The 16,694-nt window shown below is 39.2% G+C and overlaps 2 protein-coding genes across 9 annotated transcripts in view; one reads left to right on the top strand and one right to left on the bottom strand.

Moving 5' to 3' along the window:
* The window catches only part of LGALS8 (galectin 8), a 33,113-nt gene extending 24,950 nt beyond the window's left edge, over positions 1-8,163 (top strand). For all 6 annotated transcript variants that reach the window (XM_037510382.2, XM_037510379.2, XM_037510380.2 and 3 more), the window contains 2 exons: positions 873-1,038; positions 4,312-8,163. In XM_037510382.2, the coding sequence (XP_037366279.1) occupies positions 873-1,038; positions 4,312-4,461 (316 nt within the window). In that variant the 3' untranslated portion in view covers positions 4,462-8,163. The remainder of the gene's footprint in view (positions 1-872; positions 1,039-4,311) is intronic.
* Positions 6,929-16,694, bottom strand: part of HEATR1 (HEAT repeat containing 1) — a 48,994-nt gene continuing 39,228 nt past the window's right edge. For all 3 annotated transcript variants that reach the window (XM_037510377.1, XM_037510378.1, XM_054694975.1), the window contains 10 exons: positions 14,978-15,267; positions 13,940-14,090; positions 12,566-12,724; positions 12,270-12,404; positions 12,019-12,123; positions 11,766-11,934; positions 11,126-11,280; positions 9,838-9,996; positions 8,273-8,381; positions 6,929-7,240 (listed from right to left, as the gene is read on the bottom strand). In XM_037510377.1, coding sequence (XP_037366274.1) covers positions 7,152-7,240; positions 8,273-8,381; positions 9,838-9,996; positions 11,126-11,280; positions 11,766-11,934; positions 12,019-12,123; positions 12,270-12,404; positions 12,566-12,724; positions 13,940-14,090; positions 14,978-15,267 — 1,521 coding nt within the window. In that variant the 3' untranslated portion in view covers positions 6,929-7,151. The remainder of the gene's footprint in view (positions 7,241-8,272; positions 8,382-9,837; positions 9,997-11,125; positions 11,281-11,765; positions 11,935-12,018; positions 12,124-12,269; positions 12,405-12,565; positions 12,725-13,939; positions 14,091-14,977; positions 15,268-16,694) is intronic.

Below are 16,694 nucleotides of genomic sequence, written 5' to 3'. Positions count from 1 at the left end.
ATTGGGAAAGTGAGAATATGAATGCAAGAGGAAATTGCACTGCTGATCTAGACTTTTTGTAGCTAGACAAGAGGGTGGCGGGCCTCCCTGGTGGTGCACGGGGTTAAGTGTCAGCACTATGAAGCAATCTGCAACTATTGTAGCACCAGTTTGATCCCCGGCCAGGTAGGTGACCCAAAGGTGCAGCAGACCTCTCCAGTCGCACCCACTGCTCCCCTCAGCAGTGTATTTCAGTAGATCTGCCTGTTCCACTCCCCACACTGTCTCTGGTGAATCTTCTCACCTCCCGCACCTCTGGCCTGTATCCCAGTTCTTGTATGCATAAATAAATATATCTTTTTTTAAAAAAAGACAAGAGGGTGGCATTTGTCAAGGCTGGTTCTTGCTTTGTAGAACTCCAGGAAGGCCAAGATCAGGTAACTTTTATTAGAACTCCTCTTGTCATGTGCCTCATAAAAGTTCTACTTTAAAAACCTCCAGAGATGTTTAGACTTCTAAAAACTTGAAATTAGAACTGTTTCCCAGATAGCAGTACACTTTCAAAATAAAAGGACACATGTAAATATTACAAGAGAACAGCTACTTGCAAGGATCCCACACTTCTGCAGCTGGAAGTAATTATTTGGTTTCTTTGTTCTAACCCTTCAGTTTCTTCCCAACCAGATCTATTATCTCAGTATTGATTTTAACATTTTTTATATTGTAAATAACATATCACAGGAATGCTAACTCAGAATTTAAATTTCACCTTCACCAGCCTTCCCCTGTCCATGCATATGTTTTGTGTAATTATAATCAGAGCTTAATTCTGCAGAAACAGCACAACTCTCTTCTTTGTGGTTAATGTGTTTTTTTTTTTTCTCTCTCAAAAGTTTTAATGTTGATCTAGTATCAGGAAAATCAAAGGATATTGCTCTCCACTTGAACCCACGCCTGAATAGTAAAGCATTTGTAAGAAACTCTTTTCTTCAGGAGTCCTGGGGAGAAGAAGAGAAAAATATTACCTGTTTCCCATTTAGTCCTGGGATGTACTTTGAGGTAAGATTATATTTTTTGAAAACTGGGGTAAGAAAAAGAATCCTGCCAGCAGGGTGCATTCAAATAAGTCCTGCAGAAGTATGGGATCTTTGATTTACCTAGTGATTGTATTTCGAGTGCCCTTTTATAAAGCCACTCAGTATAAATGGCAAAGCCAGTAGAGTACCACCTTATTCGTTGGAATTGTTTGAACTGGAATTAGTTCCACATTTTTGGAATTATTTGCTGTCATATTGAAAATTTCTGTGTAGCTGTACATTGGCTATAAGCATTTTAACAGGAACCTTGTCTCAGGATTGGAGTAACATGTTTAATACTAAGTGAACATGAGAACATAAGAACCATCCAGCTGCCTAAACAATCCCGTCTCCCGTCTCAGTAATACACAGCTTTAGGCGCAGTCCTTTCTTCCAAGGAGCTGGTCTTGTGTTATCTATTAAAGGAAAGATATGTTTAGATCATTGGAACTGGAAAGCATGTAGTCCTGAGTCCCTAAGGGTGTGAAAATTGTAACAGAACATTTCCAAAATGTTTTTGGGATGCTGAAGAGAGAATAGTCTCCTTGACATGTGATGTTGGATGGTTGGCAAGTTCACTCACCAGCTTAAGTGACTATTGCCACACGTGGTTGCTCATGTCATGCTGACTTAGGTCATGCTTCTGCAATACATGCTGTCACATGCATTGGCCCATCTGAGTTCCTAAGGATTCATCAAAACTAGTTGCTAAAAGCATGAATGTCAAGGCTGAGTAGAAAATGGTGAGTTGACGTCAGTATTTATTCATGCCAGCCTAATGCAGTGCCCTGGTTTGTGGACTAAAAGACATGTGAGCTAATTATAGAAAGTTCCCTGGAAGTTGTGGATATTGGTTGGAATTATGAAGGGATGTAGGAGGTTGAAGGTAAAGTTGAATTGTCCGGACTTTGAGGATGATTTGAACTAATTACTGGAGGTAGAAAGGGCAGCATTAGGGTTTGGTCAGCTGTCAGGTTTTGAAGGCGCTTTGGGGTTCAGTGGACGGGGAGAGAGTTGAACACTGCTGAAGGAAGTTGATTCTTGTGGTTGGTGACAGGAAATCAGTGACTGGTTTTTTGACCTGTCTGGCTCTCAAGTTTGAAATTGTTTATATTAAAATTAAAGTACAACTTCTTTTAAATCATCATTTGTTAATTTTATACTTCAGGACCAGGAATTATGCTTGTTGGATTTTCAATTTCTGAGGTGATTTTTTGTTGTCTCAGGTTCCAGCCTTTTTAATACACGCTGAGATTATGTCATCTTTCCATTATGTCATTTATTTGATTTTAAACATTTTCTATCCCTTGCTGTTTCAAATTTATTAGATCTATTTAGTCTTTAAAAAATATCTTTCAATTCTGTAAATTCATCTGAGGCTTTTTTTTTTAAATCAAAATCATGTTCTTACTAGCTGTTAAATAATATCAGATGTTTCTGAGGGATTTTGTTGTTACATGTTTTCTTCTGACTGGGAGGTCTTGCCCATTATGTACTTTTCTTCTCTCATTTAGTTGTGCAATAGTGTGTCTGCCTGTCAGTATCCTGTGTCTTTTCCTTTGTTTGTGGTGTGTTGGCGCCGGAGTTGTTCTGATTAGTAATTAATTTACTTTTCACTGCATCTACCTAATGCTAACTTGTTTTCCCTTCTGAGCATCAGACTGTTTTGAGATTTTGTTAAATGTACATTACCACAGGTCCCCTCCACCTGCTTGAAACTGGAATTTCACCATCCTTGTAGGCATATAATCCCAGTTTATGAATATTTTTTCCAGTTCTGCGTGGCCCTAGAATCTTCACATCTTATCAACAGCTCTTTTATCCATTGAATTTCTCCTAGTAGCCATTTCCACTATTCCTATCAGAAGAGTAAAGATTCAGTTTGCTTCTTTGCAGACTCAGATGTTGTGCCTCATTCTGGCCTCTGGGGGTGGAGCCAGGTTGGCAGCAAGGCTGTGCTGCTGCTCTCAATTCTTGATGAATTGAGGTTCACCGAACTGCCTTGTTCAGCGTGGATTTAAAGCAAATGGTAGAATCTTGAGACTGGCATTTGAGACTATGGTATTCAAAGGCTGAGGATGTTGTGAAGGTGACTTAGGGGCAGTGGTTTCTTTTGTTTTCTATTGTTTTGAGTTTTAGGCAAAGACAACTATGAAGGGCAACATCAGTGATGACTGAACAGAAATCTACCAGAATGTTAATTTAAATTACACCATAGATTCAAAGAATACTGACCATTTTTTTTCTTTTTATTGTGGTAACATTGGTTTACATATTGTTTGTATTTTAGAAGTATAGGATCTCTCCCCTCAGGTGTCGTTACCACACTGCACCAGCACCAAGACACCGGGGTCTGCCACCGTAGTCCATTCAGCTCCCTCCTCATTGCCTCTCACCCTTCATCCTTCCCTCCCGGAAGGCGCAGTTCTGCAGCGAGCTTCCTAGGGTTAGTTCTTAGTTTGCTGTCTGACCCTTTGTTTGGTTTCTCTGTACTCCACACACACATAATTGCCACAATCTGGCATATGTCTTTCCAACTCCTTTTGACTCCTTTCCCTTAGCATAATCCCTTCCAGCAACCTCCATCCTTTACCACAAATGTCGAGTTTTTTTTTTTAAATATCTTTTTGATAGCTGAGTGTAGTATTCCATTGTGTGAATACTGAGCTTTGAAGAGTACTTAAGAAAGAGATTGAAGTCATGGGAAGAAAATCAGGATCACCGAGCAGTTGTGCAATTCTTACCAAGTGCTCTGAACTTCTGAAATTTCATGTTGTCTGACTTGTCCAAGACCCTAGAGTTTGAGGCAGAAAAGTGAGGCTCCAAGTCCTGTCGTTCCCTACCTGTTAACTGCAGTCAGTGCCTCCAGGAATGGCAGCCATGATTCAGCAGTTTTCCTCCTTGATTCGGGTTCCCAAACATGGGCGAGGAAGGGCGACTCTTTGCTTCCCCAAAAGCAACAGTCAGGAATGCAGAAGAGGGACTGTGCTAAGGGAATGCAGGCCAGCCAGGCCCCAGGGATGTGTGGGGTTCCAAGTCCCTGAGTGGGACAAGGCAGAAAGTGCCACTACCTGATACTTTAGTTTGATTAGGGTCTTATATGATACAGAAGGGAAGTTAGCAGCAACAGGCTCAAAGACCTTCCCTATGTATAAAGCAAACCAAATGGTGTTACTTTTTGACACTGTTAGTGTGCAAAAAGCAAAAATTACTAAATCAATGGGAACCACTAATGATATGTTTCCTTGCCTTCCAGATGATAATTTATTGTGATGTTAGAGAATTCAAGGTTGCAATAAATGGTGTACACAGCCTGGAGTACAAACACAGATTTAAAGAGCTTAGCGATATTGACACGCTGGAAATCAATGGCGATATCCACTTACTGGAAGTAAGGAGCTGGTAGCTGTCATGACTATTACAAAAACTGAAATACAAAATGGCTTATGTAACACTGGCCTTGTTAAAATGCATCTCATTCTCATTATGTTGGTCATGTATATTGTTAAAATGAGCTTGTATAACATTAGGTACTACTGGGTGTTCAGTCCTTGCCATGGTGTGTGGCTTTGTCCAGCATACAATGAAGAAATGAGACAACAGCAACCTATTGCCATTATTGTGGCCATTCTGGTCTTCCCGCACCCTGGCCTCTTCTTTTTTAAACTTAACTACACATTCATCAAGTATTTATTACTTGCTTCCTATAATGCAGTAGCTAGCATCGAGCATTGATTTTTCAGTTGGTGTATAAAACCACCAGGTCTCCTGTTCTCTTGAGCTCAGAATCTTCTTGATTTGCCCCTGTGCCCCTGTTTTTCTACAGGCATTACATAAACTCACCAAGAACTTGAAAGAATCACTTAACTATTAAATCACACTAAATTATAGAAGACACTATTCTTTCTTAAGTGATCACTTTCTTAACGAGTTTTTGATGATTTACGTCTGGCACTTTTGCATAATAACTAAATCGGCTTTTATGCATTACCAAATAAATAACATTATGAAATTTGAACACAGCACAAAGATTAATGCAAAAAAACCCAAAGATGGTGTTGAAATTAACTTGATGTAAATCTCAAGGCCACCGATTTATTTTAGCATATCTGCATGTAGTGTGTCAAAGATCTGTATGTATTCCTACAGAAAGTGTAAGGTAGAAGCAAGATGATTTCAATTTGTAAAATGTTTATGGTTAGCAAAGCACCGTCACGATTAGATTTAATGAATGTTTATAAAGTAGGCGCTATCAGAAAGTAAAATAGACTACTGAAGTAGAGGCAACACAAGATCTGTTGCTTGTTGGCATGTAAACCCACACTCTGCTCTTTTAAAGATTAGTCCATCATCATTAGCAACTGAGATCAAAACATTGTTCTTCTTTAAGTGATTAAAATCAAACCTGTATCGGCAGGTTAAAACTGTTAAATTTCTGTAATTTTTTTCTATTCTTTGAAGCAAGTTGGCAGAAGTTCTTCATAGAGTACTTACAGGTCAGATCTTGTTACAGGAAATTTCAAAGGTTTAGAAGGGGAGGTAAAAAGCTAATCACTCAGATAATTTTATCTCATTCAATTGCTGGGCTGAATTTTGCCAGGGTTTAGAAATATTTTCATTAAAAATTTTAGCTAGATACTATTTGTACCCATATATTGAAAACAATTATTATCATTCTTTATAAGCACTTAGTGTAGAAACTTTTAGTCTTTCTTTTTCCACCTTCTCCTGTTAATTTATTATGCTGAGTCCTGCCAAGCTCCCGAAATTTTGGGGGGTGGAGAGAGTTGAGAGAGCTGTAGAAGGCTCTAGAAATGCCCCAGGGTGGTGGTGATTTTCTTTCCATAAAGAACATCAGAGAGCATGACTGAGATGCTGGAGACCTTCGGCAACTTGGGAAAAAACAAAAAGTACTCACGTTGTTTCCTCTGAGTCTAAAAAGAATTTTCATTTTTGTTTTACTTGGAGATATTAAGATAAGATTAATTCTTTGATAGAATAAATTATAAAATCTTAAGATAATTTTTGTGGATAGATGCTATTAGCATTTATTAATGAATCAGACTGAGATGTTTCTTTAGAAGTATCATTCCTAGCAAGCTATTTCTAAACTGCAAGTCAGCTTTTTTACTTTGTCACAATGCTACACAAAATTTCTATATTAATTTAGATGAAAGATTCAGAATCAGTTTGGACAGTCTACAGGATAGTTCTTAGAAACCTTAAATTTAAAAAAGACAAATGAAAAAAAATGCCTAAAATAAAGGCATGATTTTATTTGAGTTCCTACATTCTACCTTTACCATGACATAGTATAGAGATTAGAGAATGTCAAAGCACTTTTAAAGACATATACTGATATTTATTTGAGTAATTTTTGGTTAACACCAATGGAAATGTGGTCATTTCTAATCCTGGAGGAGTTCTTTCATGTTACCTAGTGTTTCTGAATCCCTTCTATTTGTGGGTTGTTTTATAAACAGCCTGTTGCCTCTACTAATCACCCCTTCTCCCCCCAAAAAAGATAAAAGAGACAACCATCCTCTTGAGTGAAAAATGCGTTCCATCCATCCATGAGCGCACACACAATTGAAAGCTGAGTGTCATCTACCCGAAATGAAAAGTAAAAATTCAAATGACTTTATGGTTCAAAGCATTCTTGCTGAATAACTGTCATTTTCTTAAGTAGAGAGGTAGGTTGAGTGAAATCTCTGACATGGATACCATGTACACAGAATTCTTTACAGAAGAACTAAAGTTAAAATCGAAATGAGGAGTTGCTAGATTTGGGTGCTGAAAGTAAAACATGTCTGTACACTAACATCAGTTAGAAAGCACGATAGTAAATGTTTAAGCAAACACATCAGTCTGTGTAAAAACTCCATGTATCATTTACTTTTTGCACTTCTATACAACTGGCAGGAGAGGCTTATGTAGGAGCACAAAACAGGTGGGAATTTTCTAAAGAAGTATTTAAATATCTGTGAGCAGTCCAAGTAGATGTTAAGGTACCAAAAGTAATATGGTACCAAACACCAAAAAATGTGAAAAATAAATGTGAACTCTGAACAGAGTATGAAATATCAAAACAAAATCTTAGAAGTAGCTCTGGAGTGGCTCTCCCAGGATAGTTTCCAGTTGCTGAATTGTCTTTTGGCACTGATGTTCTACTTCTTCACATTCATCTAAAAGAAAATCCAAAATTAAAATGAGTCAGTCTTCCTGCCTCTGTTCTCATTAGTCTAATCCATGTCTTTCATTCTCTGGCAGTTATTCAATCAAATGAACAAAATAGAACACTTCTTCCATATTCTTCCTTTCTGCCTTCATTTCCCTCCCTCTTACTGGCTGAGTTTTTGAAGCTGAGTTAGATGGAACCCCAAAACAGCAGCACCCAAATGAAAATTACAACTTTGTAACAATGCCACTCCTTTCAGCAGCTCACAGAATCCCCACTCCAGGACATAAGAAACAAAGCAGAGCATACTATTTTAGATAAGCAATGCATTACTAATATGAAAACATTAACTTGCTTCCATCACCCTTGCTTAATATGAACATGTCCCATTACTTCTGGGGCTGTGTAGTGCCACAGAACTTACCATGACATGCATCTAGACACTGTACAAATCCAGACCTAACCCTATTTCCATCTGGCACACCATCTATTACCTTATAATATTTACTCCTTTTAAGTTTCTAGTTTCTTCCATTTTAAAACAGGGATGAGGCATACCCCTGTGGTGGGAATGAGAGAGCATTCAGGCAGGACACCCCACACAGAGTGCCGAATGAATGCTGGTCTTTACCAACAGGTAGCTCTCCTGTTGCATCCTTCGTGGCACTAGACTTCGATTAAAATTAACCCTTCATCTCAGAACCAAAATATTCAATCATATATGAGGTAAATGGAAAATAGTATTATAGTCTGTTTTGTACCATCACAATAACCTCACAAGCATAAAGATAATAAAATTACACCATAATCAAGTTCTCAGGTGATCCTTGGGTGGTCACCTCTGAACACACCACCTCCATCTTACACAAAATAGGAACTCAGCTTCCCATATTTGACATCTGAGGTTGGCAGCAGTGCACAGGACTGGTGCCAAGGCCTAGTAATAGAGGCCTAATAATCCAAAAGTTTGCATTATCATGGGATACATTTTTTTTAATAGGCTTTTACTGTAATTATTTCTTCATAGTTTGGGGATTACCTTCCATCAATTCAGCCAAGAAAGGAATGGATTCTGGTAGCAAAACTATATAATTCTCCTTTAGTTTTTCAGCCAGTGCTAACACAGTAATCAGAGCAGCAAATCGAACCTGAGAAGAATAAAAAGTAAACATGATTAAAAAAACAACAACAAACCTACTACAGGTATATAACGTTAAGATCTGTTTAACTTGAGACAAGCTCCAACTTTTTAAACATTTATTCAACTTTGATTTTAGAATAACAGTTTCTTTAGCAACTTGTAATCTGTTTATAATATGGGTACCCTTATAAACCAAGTGTTTTTCAAACTTGTTCCAGTACTGTATTTCACCTTTTTAAGTACTATTTTCCTTAAAATATAAAGTATGCAGGCAAACTCAAACATGTCATCAAATTTAACTGCACTGCAGCTCATCAGCTCCCCAGGCTGAGTTCATGCCGAACTGGTCATCGATCACCCCAGCCACAGTAGGCAGGGGATCCCCCTCAGAACCTTGACTGGTCATCACTAGAGTGTGTGAGGAGCCAGGGCACCTGCTTTCATCTCAGCACTGAATTAAAATATGTATTCATTGAGTCACAATGTCCTAGTTTTGGAAACAAAAAAAATCAAGGTGTTTTTCATGAAGTGTTGTCTACAATAAAGAATGCCAGCAGTCGTTTTGGTAGTTAATGATCATTTTGAAATAAAAGTGCTATTAGTTCTCTTTCTGGTTCTGAATAAATTTTTAAAGAGTATTTGGACAGACCAAGGCAATGTTTCAAAAATTTTTACCTATAATCAATCATGATTTTCTTGATGATGTACATTGAAAATATAAAAGTAAGTTTAATGCTGCAACTTGTTTAAGAACCTACTTAACATTTGGGCAGGGTCATCAAAATAACCTCACTGTTCTTGTTACTTCCTAATGTTAATATTTCAACTAATCTATCAATATCAAAATAAATGAATAAATAAATAAATCTGTCAACACAATTCTGCTTTGGTGTGTTTTTATCCACTGAGGTTCTAGTATGATCTGAGAAATAGGAGCTGGGGCTAGAACAGTTTGAAAACACTCACACTAAGATATGGACTATTGATTTCCATTCATCCTCCCCCATGTAAGTATACTTCTACCACCCCATTCACCTCTTGTTATACAACAAAATCCTAAGTCTAAAATATCCAATGGCATAATACTTCTCCTCTAACTCAAAGGTATTATTCTGTGGACAGAGCATTTATTTCTGGGAACATAATGCTATTTAAATGGTGCTTTAAAAACACAAGGAATTACCTTAAGTCTTTTTAAGATTTAAAAGCATTTAGAAGTCTTCTAGTGCTATGTCTAACACACTGTAGGGTAAGGGTATAGATTGCTATTATTTATAAATAGCCTATTAAGTAAAAACCAAATATGTTTCAGCTCAAACTTCTGTCTATGTCTAGTCCCAGAAGGCAAGCAATGCTCTCGGTCCCTGCTGGTTCACTGTGGTCCTATACCCATGACAGTTCCAAGGCTGTCCGGGCTACCCGTGAGAATGAGCACACCAGCCCTTCTGAATGCAGCTTCTAACCTTGGGAGAGGAGTCTCTTGTCTTGAGTAGAATCTGGTAGTTCAGTGGCTTCCAGAGCGAGTCATCTGCCATGGCCACTGAGAACTGTGCAATGCACGGGATCAGGTGCTTCGTCACCCGCTCCTGGAACTTCTCTTCTCCTCCAAGCCTGTTTTCCAGCTATTAAGAGTGTGCAAGAACTTTGAGCAACAGCTCTCACCTTTTCTTCATTTCACAAAATACCCAGTTTGTAAATATTTTACTATCCCCTTCATGACATCAGCAGACTCAAAAATCAGGTACTATTCTAATACTCTCTTTAGAACAAAGCACCAAATTTGGGAGGCTCCAGTGGACTCTCATAGCCCTTGAGCCTCATCCCTTCCCATCTAGCAGAACATCTTCCAGAGGGTGGCCAAGGTCTGAAACATTGTCAAGAAATCCAGTTTTGGGCCTCCCAGGTGGCGCAGCGGTAGAGCACTGAGTTGCAAAGCTGCCCGCGGCCTCTGTGGCGCCGGTTCAATCCCCGGCTGCTCCCAGGCCACCAGAGGAGGGTCCCACATGGCGCGCAGACCTCTCCTGCCGCCCGCTGCTCCCCTCAGCAGTGTACTTCGGTCCTTCTGCCTGCTCTGCTCCCCGCTCTGGCTCTGGTGAATTCTCTCACCCTCCCGCGCTTCTGACTGTACCCAGTGCATGTATAAACAAAAAACAAACAAACAAACAAACAAAAAAAAATGCCTCTATTAAAAAAAAAAGAAAGAAAGAAAAGAAATCCAGTTTTAAAAAGTTAAAATTTTAGGGCCTCCCCGGTGGCACAGCAGTTGAGCGCTGGGTTGTGAAGCTGCCCTCAGCCTCTGCAGCGCAGGTTCAATCCCCGGTTGCTCCCCGGCAACCGAAGGAGGGTCCCACATGGCGTGCAGACCTCTCCTGCCGCCCGCTGCTCCCCTCAGCAATGTACTTCGGTCCTTCTGCCTGCTCTGCTCCCCGACTGGCTCTGGTGAATTCTCTCACCCTCCCGCGCTTCTGACTGTACCCAGTGCTTGTATAAATAATAAATAAATAAATCTTTTAAAAAAAAAGTTAAAATTTTAACCACTAAGCTTATATGTCAAAGGGAATTCAAAGGTAAGCTAAAACTCAGTGTATGCCACATGAAGATGTTATAGCCACAAAAAGTGGTAATTCAGAAGGAAAAGGCTCCAGGTGAAAAAAGCCCAACAAAGTATTATTTTAGTAGATAGAAAACCTGTAGAAATTTAACAGTGATGGCCTCCTCATCTTTTACCAAAAGATAGTTCTATTTGGTTACCTGATCCACCAGGGGCATCATCAGAGCTTCTGCTCGCTCTTTACTTACAAAATGCTGGGTATCAAAAAGGAAGATTTTATACAAACAGTTCAAAATAAACTCTAATAGCAAGCAGCACTTTTCAGGGTCATTTTCAGAGTCAAAAAATGCTTCATCTGTAGATAAGGGAAGAAATGAGAAAATGAATTTCACGATTAAATTTCCACTGCTTAAACACTATTAAAAGACCCATAATCAAAACTTTTAAAATGATCCAGAAGTAATTATCAGAATGAAGACAGAATGCAAATAAAATGAATGCTCTGTCTGGTAAGTGATTCCTTTTTTTAGAGTTAAGATTGTTCAGGGTTAAGATTGCTTAGTTTGACAAGTTAAATCACCAGCTGCCAATCTTAAAGTTTTAAAGTTACTTCCAATAATGTACAGTAATCCCTGTTTACTTTATTCTTTCTTCCAAGTGAGTCAATGAATTAATAACATGCCATCGTGCTAAAACATTTCAATGCCTAGCTACTGACTGTAAGGTAAAAAATTCATTCTCCTTAGCCCCAAGAGCCATCAAAATCTTGCTTGTACTTATTGTACCTTGTGCAAGGCACATGGGGAAACGGTGTCGACTGAACTGGCGTCAGCTACTAACCTGTTTTGGAGATGTTCACCTGGTTCAAGGTATCAGCAAAAGGCTTCACTAAGTGGCCAGCAAAGAGACTAAAAAGCCCTTTCAGTTTTTCAGCAATGCAATCTGCCAAGTTGTAAAATGTCAGCAGTCTGTCCTTCGGGGCATCTTCTGTTTTAGCCCAATCAAACAGCTAAAAAGATAAAGTATATTAGTTTCTTTTACATATCTTGCAACTTACATACCTGAGGACAAAGGAGATAGGAAGAAAGCATACCTTGAAGAACAGGGGTCTGAATGTGACTTCAGAAAGTTTTACAACCATGGCTACTAGACAATCAATGATACAATTTTCTGTTTTTCTAACTTCGTCCAGATCATTCTGAAAATAGAAGAGCTGATTTATTAGCCAGAATACTGACATCTAGGTCTAAATGATTTTGACAGGTCCAACAGGTTATACAGTTAGATTTTTCTGATTCTTAAACAGGTTAACTTTAGGATTTGGGGGAGTGGCCTCAAGCTTACCTCAGAGTGCTGTGCTCGGAAGTCCAGGGCTTCCAAGAAAAATACGGTTAGCTGAGACTGATGGGAGGTGAGCTCTTCCTTCTTCATTACTCCAATGTGTTCTCGTAAGATGCTCATAAATGGACCCATGTGATTCTACCAGTAACACAGCAAAGAGATATGCCAATTTTTATTATCCCTGGAGTTCAACAATGCATTTATAAAGGGATTAAATAACCATATTCTTCTTTCAATGAAAATGTAATTTCAGTACCACACCTCCCTTCTCCAAAGTCTAATCCCCAAGTTGATCTAACCTTCCAGTTCTTCTCAATCTGTTTGTATGTTTTGTTGATGGCTGGCAGTAAGACTCGGGGTGAGAGCTTGGTAGCCAGTGTGTTCTTAACAGACATGAGACGGACATTAGCCTGGGAAGCAGAACCCATTTCACTGGTGATTTTCTCCAAATGAATCACCTAGAGGAATGTAAAAACAGTGATCAAGGTCATTGTGAGTACTCACCGGGAACATCTACATACTTAGAGTCATAGTGATGATGTGAGAAGTCAGTCCAATTGCTAGTGACTGGTAAAGAGCTCAGTGCATTTTAGTTCTAAATGCAGTTCCTTTTAAGTCAACCCTGAATGTCTGTAGATAAAAAAGGGCTGACATCTCTTTTTCAACTAGGAGTCAAGGATATAAGTAAATGGTACAAGGCAAATGAACAAAGAGTTATCTGACTAATGATTTTCTTAGAGAACAGGAATCCAGGGACCAGGAGAAGAGTCCAGACCTCCCTGGCTAACAACCCAGATGCAGAGATCCCTTTCTGTAAGAAGGCTACTTTGATGCTCTGGCTGAAGAGTGTGTGACTTGGTTAAATCATTTGCATCATATCAGTTAAAGTTTCAAATCTCACAAATGGCATATAATTAGTATAATAGAACAGGGAATGTCATCTTTGGGCATTTTCAAATACAAATGTCACTTGCCCATTAGCCTGTTTCTAAGTAAACACTGAACTGTAATACAGGAATTCTGCTTTCAAAGACAACCTAGGATTAAGAAACCTTTTACACTAGAATCAAAGTCTACAGAAAGTACTAAAAGGCAGCTTCCGTAGCCTAACTCCAAAGATGTCACAGCAGAAGAAAATCAATAAATACATTCTGCAAAGTGAAGAGAGAGCCTCAAGACAAAGTGATACCCATATCAATGTCACAATTAAGCAGGAGAGACAGTAGAAAAGAAAAAGACATGCATTTAATTACAACAAGGACATCAGAAATAATTTTCCTGGCAACAGAAACTAAAATGTTAAAGAACAAGGCGTCCCTGGTGGCGCAAGGGGTTAAGATGCAACCTATGAAGCTGTCTGCAGCCACTGCTGCACAAGTTCAATCCCCGGGCAGGGAGCTACCCACATGGTGCAGCAGACCTCTCCTGTCTCACCTTCTGCTCCCCTCAGCAGTGTACTTCAGTCAATCTGCCTGTTCTGCTCCCCACTCTGTCTCTGGTGAATCCTCTCACCCCACCGCCCCACACAAACACCTCTGGCCTGTAACCCAGGACTTGTATGCATAAAATAAATCTTTAAAAAAAAAATCTTAAAAAACAAATAAATCATTACATTTATAATCTCCCCCTTTCCTAGCCATCCCAAATAGTACCTCATGGTCACTGTGGCTCACCTGGGACAGAACACCTTCCAGGTAGGGACTGATGAAGTGGGGAAGAGTCTCAACAACCTTCTGCAGGGTCGCCAATGCGCTGAGCAGATAGACCTCGCCTGAGACCAGCTCACTGGTGTTTTTCATTATTTTCAACAATGCTGGCATCAGGCTAGAAATGAAAAACAGAGAATGGAGAATGGACTAGAAGTCATTATGAAAAAAATCCAGACCTCTGTTACATCACACATAGCCTACAAAACAATATCTAGACATTTTGTGTCTTAAGAAATCACCCAGTGCCATTAGTGCTGACTAAAGTCATTTTGAAAAATAACAATGTTTTTCAATTTAACATTTGTTGTGTCAGGCACTGTGCAGAAAGTCTTCTATTCATTGCCCGACAGGAATCCCATGAAGTAGGTACTTGTCTTGGTAGCCTGCCCACAGTTGCACAATTAATAAGTGAATGCCAGAACAAAGGGGAGCACGCAGGGTGCTTGACTTCTGAATGTGGGGTAGCATGAGGCAGCTTTTGCCCAATTGGATGGACCCCCTAAAGGAATGTTATATATTACTTCCCAGTCAGTACTGGTCAAAGGGGAGGAAACAATAAACTCCATAAAGATAAAAAAAAGTGTGTTTTCCAGTTTAAAGGAAAGATCATTTCTTTAATCTAATTTTATGTAACTTGTATTAGAGGCAAAAAAAAAAGTGATGGGCCTCCCTGGTGGCGCAATGGGTTAAGACGTAGCCTATGGGGCTGTCCACAGCCACTGCAGCACGAGTTTAGATCCCCAGCCAGGGAGGAGACCCACATGGCGCAGCAGACCTCTTCTGTCTCACCCGCTGCTCCCCTCAGCAGTATATTTCAGTCAGTCTGCCTGTTCTGTTCCCTGCTCTGTCTCTATTGAATCCTCACCCCCCACATGTCTGGCCTGTACCCCAGTTCTTGTATGTATAAATAAATAAATCTTTTTTAAAAAAGTCACTAAAGTATTACCTTTCCATTTATACTACAACCCCCTTGCAATTAGTCCTGTTCCAGGTCCAGCGTACCTGGGGAGCTGAGGAATGGCCAGTGCTTCCAGGGTGGAGGCTACCTCTGCTACACACAGCAGGGCACTTCCCAGCACATTCTTCTCCTCCTTTGCTTGCGGAGCAATCAGTTTCACTGCAGTGTTCAGCACTGGGACAAAAGACTCTGGATGCTCTGCACCAAAATTCTTGCATAAAAGCTTTAGGGTATACAAAGCCGTCTGTCTGTTTATTGCTTGTTCTTCTAATGCCTTTTTTTTATGTTGCACAATGACCAGAAGAACTGGAACCAGTTTTAGGAAATGGAAAACCTAGAAGAAAGCCAAAATTCCCAAATAATTAAAACCACCAAAAAAATAATACTAATCCACTTTTCCTGTCTTTACTGCTTGTGACAGCCTCCATGGAAATCAGACCAAGAGGTCACATCATTATACACAAGTGACTGTTTTCCACTTGCTTTATTTACCACTAAGTAAATGTATGTGCTTGTGACCAATTTTTTTCCTTACAATTTGGAGTAAAACAGGATAAGAATGATTCTTACATTAAGGCAACATGTGGCCCACGTTAAACAAGAATTCCATCAGGCTAAAATTCCATTTTAAGAGTACTTAGAAAGAAAACATCCCGTTTATAACTACATAAAAAAAAATTAAGATACCCAAGAATAATTTAATCAAGGAAGTGAAAGACTAGTATACTAAAAACTAGAAGATATTACTGAAAGAAACGGAAGACACAAATTAAAAGGATATTCCATACTCATTGCCTGCAACAACTAATAATTGGTAGGCTCACCGCACTCAATGTAATCTGCAGATTCAATGCAATCTGTCAAAATTCAAATGCCATTTTTCACAGCAGTAGAAACAATAATCCTTTGTATGGAACCATGAAAGACCCCCAAAAGCCAAAATAAACTTGAGAGAGAACAAAGTTAGAGGCACCACACTCTCAGATTTCAAACTATATCACAAAGCTATGGTAATCAAAATTGTATACAGTATTGATTAAAAAAGATATAGAGGACCTCCCTGGTGGCGCACGGATTAAAACACAGCCCTATCAAGCTATTGCCAGCCTCTGCAGCACGAGTTTCATCACTGTCCCCAGTGGGCAAGGGAGCAACCCACATGGCACAGCAGACCTCTCCTGACTCGCCCACTGCTCCCCTCAGCAGTGTATTTCAGTCAGTCTGCCTGTTCTGTTCCCTGCTCTGTCTCTGGTGAAACCTCTCACACCCCACACCACTGGCCTACTCCCGAGTTCTTGTATGCATAAATAAAATCTTTTAAAAAAAAAAGATACAGAGATCATTGGACAGAATGGAGAGTCCAAAAATAAACCTAGGCATTATGGTTAATATATTTTTTTTACACAGGAGCCAAGAGTATACAATGGAGAAAGGACAGTCTCTTCAACTTAGTTAATGGTGTTAGGAAAACTGGATAGACACATGCAAAAGAATGAAAAAGAACGCACTATCTTACACCATCCACAAAAATTAACTCAAAATGGGCTGAAAACTTGACTGATACCTGAAACTTTTAAAATCCTAGGGAAAAAAACAGATGGTAAGCTCCTTGCTATCACTTTTTGTAAGTGATCATTTCACAATACAGACAAATATCAGATCATTTTTTGAAATCTGATACTAATACAAAGTTGTATTTTAATTATATCTTAAAATAAAAAGAAATTCTTACAAAAAAAAAAAAAGCTCTTATAAAAGCAG

This window comes from Talpa occidentalis, unplaced genomic scaffold, assembly GCF_014898055.3.
Source record: "Talpa occidentalis isolate TD23 unplaced genomic scaffold, MPIMG_talOcc4v2.1 talOcc4.14, whole genome shotgun sequence".
NCBI lineage: Eukaryota > Metazoa > Chordata > Mammalia > Eulipotyphla > Talpidae > Talpa > Talpa occidentalis.
Note: the sequence above shows the minus strand (reverse complement) of the source record. Positions and strands in the feature narration are given on the sequence as shown.